General features: G+C 39.0%; 1 protein-coding gene across 4 annotated transcripts in view; it reads right to left on the reverse strand.

Annotated features, from left to right (window-relative positions):
- sfswap (splicing factor SWAP) overlaps positions 1 to 3,896 on the reverse strand; it is a 42,906-nt gene extending 39,010 nt beyond the window's left edge. Inside the window, exons 1-4 of one of the 4 annotated variants that reach the window (XM_051072854.1) lie at positions 3,506 to 3,633; positions 2,416 to 2,555; positions 1,790 to 1,953; positions 22 to 153 (exon numbers count right to left, since the gene is read on the reverse strand). In XM_051072854.1, coding sequence (XP_050928811.1) covers positions 22 to 153; positions 1,790 to 1,953; positions 2,416 to 2,444 — 325 coding nt within the window. In that variant the 5' untranslated portion in view covers positions 2,445 to 2,555; positions 3,506 to 3,633. Of the gene's footprint in view, positions 1 to 21; positions 154 to 1,789; positions 1,954 to 2,415 lie in introns of all 4 variants that reach the window. The other 3 variants (XM_051072853.1, XM_051072851.1, XM_051072852.1) reach the window with 3 other exon arrangements.
- Positions 3,897 to 6,000: the final 2,104 nt, after the last annotated feature.

The raw sequence follows: 6,000 nt of genomic DNA on the forward strand, positions 1-6,000 counted from the left end.
GTGAGTGATGTACATTCTCACCAGGTTCCTTGTTAGCATCCTCCTCCTCGGTGGGCTGAGAGGGGTCATAGTAGTCGGCACTGTATTTGAAGGCCACTGCATTATAGGAGCCTTCATCAGCAAGAGCCTCACTCAGACGTTTATACTCCTCCTCTGTGGAAAACAAGAAAGCATTGATCAATAGATCAATGACAGAAATTGAACTTACTTATTGAGTACTAGACAAATATATGTAGTTACTTGGTCCCACACTACACCAATTTTCAATTGAAATTCATGGCAAACTATATCTTTATTAAAAAAGCAAGGGCAAAATTCCCTTTAAAACTATCAATATTTCTAATGCTTTCCTGCTACCCCTTAACCGGACAGATGGGTAATAGCCTGAGTGAATGGGGTCAGGCCTCCATATTCAAGGGCAAACCAGCCTGGGGGATGAACCCTCTGCAGTGACTGTATGAGTGTGTGAGACACATATCATTAGCTGGCTCATTCTGCTGTCAGTTTGGGCATAATACACCATATTTCACTTAAAACTGTGGCTTATTAATTCAATTACAGTCATTAAGTCTGTCTTTCAGAAGGGTGCTTTGTCATCAAAACAGCCTGTTTCATTATAATGTAAAATGACTGAGATGGAACTATCCTAGATGAGAGTTAAGAGTGATTTCCATAGAAATGGCAGCTCTTGAGCTCAGAGTCAAAGCCAGTTCTTTTTAAAGAGATGGAAAGCTGAAAATGCCTTGGAAGAAGTTGTCACTCTGGAAAATCTGATTTCGTTAAGAAGCCAAGATTAAAGTACACAGCAACCAAGAGATGCCACTTTTCTATTTGAACAGACAGACTTGTCATATTAGCCCAAGTGTTAGAAGAGGACTGAGATTAAAAATGATCTGGACACTAATTAAAACAGAGACAGCCTGAGAAGAGAGTGAACTTTGTCACTCTCAAACAGCAAGACATCACTGACAAGGGCTGAAACGATGACTTGAGGAATTCAAGTAATTAGTGTATGACACATCAGTAATACAGGAAGCAATAAAGTCTACAAAGCGTCAAAGTTTTGGAGAGATTTCAGTTCTGCAGCCACGCTACTGTGCCATGTTGGTAGTCTTTGTATTTAGTTGTGGCTTGCCCTACAACCAGGACCACCACAAAGAGACAGCTGCCTGGAAGGAGCAGCATATGCCAGTAAAATACAAGGGTTAGGACTGCTGCTGATGGGCATTAATATCTGTCAGTGTGATGTGATTGTCAAGCCATTCATAGATAGTAAGTATGTCATTAAGATAGCAGTGACATATCCCAATGTTTTCTGCTATGTGCCAATAAGACTCTTCTAACCAGGAGTCTTTTCTACTGTCCATGTTAATGGTAAATAAATTATATAAATAATAATATTACTCTAAAATTTTGTATATAGACAACAGCAATTGCTCATTTTAAAAAGAAATTAACTTTTTAATACATCCCACATTTCCATATTTACCTGCTTTTGACTTTCCAACTCTGGTGGTAGAAGTCACACAGCAAAAGTTTGTAAATGGACGACTAAGTCATCCCATGTCTTATGTTTATGGTTGGTCACCATCACATTTTAGGATGACAGGGTGAAAAATGGCAATAATTCAAACAAAATCACTTCTGCTGCCTGTTTGCCTTCATTAAATGTGAAATCTGCACGACCAACTATGAGCAGACTGACATGTAGATGTGTGTGTGTTAAAATGTTTGTTTTGAGTTTAAACATTCTCAGTCTTCCCAGTGTCAGAACTGGCACCCAGCCCACCTTGTCTAGCCTCTTCTTCCAGCAGGTCAGTGTGCAGAGCCAGGTACCTCTCCTCATCGCACAGTGCCTCAATCCTGGCCTCTTCCTCCGACAGCTGGTAGGATGTATTCCATGACCCGCTGTCATATTCTGAAAGGTCATGTAAGTGACCGCGCCCATCGTACCTGTTGAATGATAAAAAGGATTAGAGAGAAGGAATTTGACAAAGATTTTTAATGCACAACATGGACCTACTTACCAAGGAAAGAGGACCTAAAACCCAAAATTTACAACATCAAAAATTCTCTACCTCTAGTCTGTTATGAAGGAATATACTTGTTAAATACTAGAAGTTGCGAAAATTTCTCAAAATACTGACCACTCAATAATGCCCTAATTAAGACATTGGGCTTAATTGTCAATAGTGCTCTTAAGATACCTAGCAAGTTCTCTGCTTCTATTTCCTTCCTGGACAAGTCTTACAAACCAACAACCCTACATCAAAAGAAAAAGAAAAACAAAAGAAAAACAAACAAAGCAATTCGCCTCTTACCTTACAGGGTTCAATTCCCCCCCCCTGTAACACTCATCATACTTCTAAATCTGCAAAGATAGTTACATTCACACAAACCCGAGCACATAAATACCTATCCGTAAGAACCCAAATGGACGACATTTTCCAGGGTTCGTCCCTCTACGGCACTTCTCAGTTGCAGTTTCTTCATGAAGGCAAAGAAATGGGGTGCTGTGGTTGGCATTCGGGGTTTCGCAGGACCCCTTAACCTACCTTGCTGGGGAAAAAACTGGGTTATGTGATAAAGACACACATACAAAAGCTGTTCAAATGAAACACAAGTTGGGCCACTGCAGATCAAGGTGTTTCAAATGGCCAAATTCTGAGGTTAGGGTATTTTATTAAGTGTTCTGCATGGAGGTTGCAATAAAACATTGCTCCATCGCCTGCAGCAATATTTTCCAAAGAACCTAAAATCACTTTTAAACATTACACCAGTTAGTCAAAAAATTTACAAGGACAATGTGATATTTTGAATCACCTTAACTGCAGTAACTTTAGTCTTGGTTAGAATTTGCTCTGGCCTTGTGGATATTAGCACAGCATGATAAAATTCCAAGTCTTTTGCTTTGAGTACACACTGGTATTTCAGGCAGAACTAAATTTGAGAAAAAGACAGAAAGAATGAAACATCTTCTGTGTCATACTCCATTTTAGTGCCATATTTTTTTTAACTACAAGGTGTGCATATAGTGAAAGTTTCCAGAGGAAATTCTCCCAACATGCCAGGATGCAAAGCCCTCCTCAAAGCTAACCTATGCTGTCTTAACATTATGAAACTCAAAAATCTTTGCAGTTGTTTCTAAATGGTTACAAAGTTTAATGTTGTTGTATTGAAGTGCATTAGTTTTAGGCTGTTGCGCCATATAAATTGGCAAATGAGAATTATATTAATAGATCAGCATCATAGCTAATGTTAGCAAAGGCTGGCTAGGATTTGCATCTTCGCATGTTATTCTAGAAACTTCATATACTATTTGTTGTCATTTCAGGACGTCCAAAGACAAGTTAGCAGGCAAGAAATAAAACATTCGTCGACAGTTGCAGGTATATCCAAGCTTCTGCAAGACAAACTCCCAAGTGGTCCCTTGCATTTTTGAAACAGGCTAACGGACAGCATAGATGGTTAGCATAATGTTTCGGTCTAAGTTTGTTCAACCGACCTATCAATCAGGATGCTCTTGTCCCCCATCCATGGGATAAGATGTTTTCCATGCTCGTGGTAAAGAGCCCTTTCGTCGTCTCGGAACAGTTTGCAGGCATAGCCGAACACCAAGAGGTCGGCGTATTTATCACTGTCACTCACATCTTTCTTCACCGGTTTGTTGTTGTGGTCTTTCTTTGCCGCTCCGCGACGATACATCTCCCGGTTCCCCGTGAAAACAAAATGGCTTGCAAGACAGAATAGTTACGACGGTACTGTAATGAACTTGAGAGCCGAATAGCTTGCAGGTGGTCCAAATGTTACAATAATCCGCGATGTTATCCTTAAAAACATAAGTCTACATGCCAACAGCCGCCATGTTGGCAAGCAAGTAGACGCATCAGTGTTTCCGGTCCGCTCTTACGACAATTTCTCTCCATTATCAAAACTTATTACTGGGTGCAACATTTGCAATTAAAATACCCATTATTCTTGATTTAACCGTATGTTTCTATTTTGAGATAGAAACTCGTTATGTGAGTCGTATTTCTTTTGTCAGTGTTTCCACATCTGTCGAATGTGCTGATAGTGAATGGACCAAGCTGTTGAACTGTGCTGTTAAAGCAAAACTGGACTGATCAGGCAACCCACATGACAGTGAGTTTAAGGCTTCGTTACACCTCTTTAATCCGTAGCATGAGGAGTATTATGGGTTAAAGACGAGTATATTTGGGGTCAAAACATATTCCCATTATCCCAGAATAAGTTAATATTATAGGAATTAGATTATAGAAAAGGAGCTGAGGGACAAAGGAAGTGTTAATTGCTTTGGGTTAATTCAGGAACATTTTAATGTTTTGCTGTTTTTCTGCTCTGTCTTTATTGCATGGAGGCCATGCTATTTTCTGTCAAAATACAGATACATGTCGTCAGAGCCTCTGATGTAAATTATATGACCACATACGGTGTGATAGTGATGGTCTACGTCTAACCAGCAGTGCAGTGATGAAAAAAGTTTACATATAGGCATTACACATGTACACAAATTGTTTTGCATGTGGGTAGAGTATTTCAGCATTTGGGGAGCAGAGAGTGTACTGAGAAGAGTGACCTTAAATCACCTGATAGTGGTTGATTTCTGTCATTTCTAGGATTACGGTTGTTTTTATTAGCAGAGATGGATGCAGAGAAGGTTTTGATTGAGTTTTGTTGAGATTGTGATGTCGTTGTGTCCCCGGTTTGGAGTAAATCACTGAGTTTCATTTCCAGTTATATTTTTAGACAGGTAAACCAAGATCAATAGTGGAAAACATTTTTAAGCCTTTCCAGTTCTGCTTTTCAAGCATGCCTCTGTACCAGTAATCTCTTACACAAATCTGGCAGGACAGATGGTGGAATGGAAGCAGACACTGTCCATTGTTTTCTCTGATGAATGCACTGTAGCCAAAGATACTTGGGAATGAAAAGCATACTGGGGACGAGTTGTGCAGATTGGTTTTTTCATGAGTTTGATAGAATTACTGCTTTGTCTTCCCATTAAGGGTGTACATAATTCTTTACTTTTTTATTGTTCTTAAGATATTTTTCATCTGCAACAGCTCCCCACATAGCTATCTATGGATGTACACAGCCAAAAGAGAGGTGTGAGTGAGGAGTACTTACAGGAATACATATGCATTTTACATACATCTTCCCACACCTGGGAATAATGGTCATTAATGAATGAGAATGAGGTAAATTAAATTCAATATCACTGAAAAACAAAGAATTTTGAAACAGAAAAAAATCTGAAAATTTACGCCTCACTCTCCATTCTGGTCTGTTGTCTAAGTGACAGAGGTACACTTACACTCAAGGTGAATGCAGACCAGCTGTCTGAATAGCTTAACTTGTGGCTAGAGTATACAGCAGCACACTAAGCATGTCACATGTTAAATTGGAACAATGGCTACACTTCCATAAAGAGTCTAATTTGTTGTTGTAACGCTTCAAAAAGCAGGCAAGACGCTTTCATTCTAATGAATTGTGCACTTTCCTCGTCTAGGTCACCAACCCACATCACATTTTCGCAGGCGGTGTGTATGAATAATGAAAACTGTGGGAGGGAGAGCAGTTTAATATTTTTTCTTGTTCAGAGAAGTACTTCAGCACACAGTGTGTGCTGATATCATTGACGACATTATCCAAATTATGAGCACTGCAGCAGTTTCCAAAATGATTCAGGTATAAATTACCGTGGAACTTAACTGGAGAGTTAATGTACCCCCTTCATTCTAACAGTGATGTTCTTGAACTTGTTTTAGTCTAACAAAAGCTTAAAACACAAAAAGTGAAGAAAGCAGATATAAAATGAAATCCTTCAGGTAGGGCAAGGTTTGAGCATTTATTCCAACGATTTCATTCAAAATCTATAAAATTAATTTAAAGTATTCATCTTATGTATTTTTCATATATATAGCATCAAACCAAATGGTGGATGAATAATAATAAGCATGGAAAATGTGGCATCTTGTG

The sequence above is a fragment of the Lates calcarifer genome, linkage group LG9 (genome assembly GCF_001640805.2).
Source record: "Lates calcarifer isolate ASB-BC8 linkage group LG9, TLL_Latcal_v3, whole genome shotgun sequence".
Taxonomy (NCBI): domain Eukaryota; kingdom Metazoa; phylum Chordata; class Actinopteri; family Centropomidae; genus Lates; species Lates calcarifer.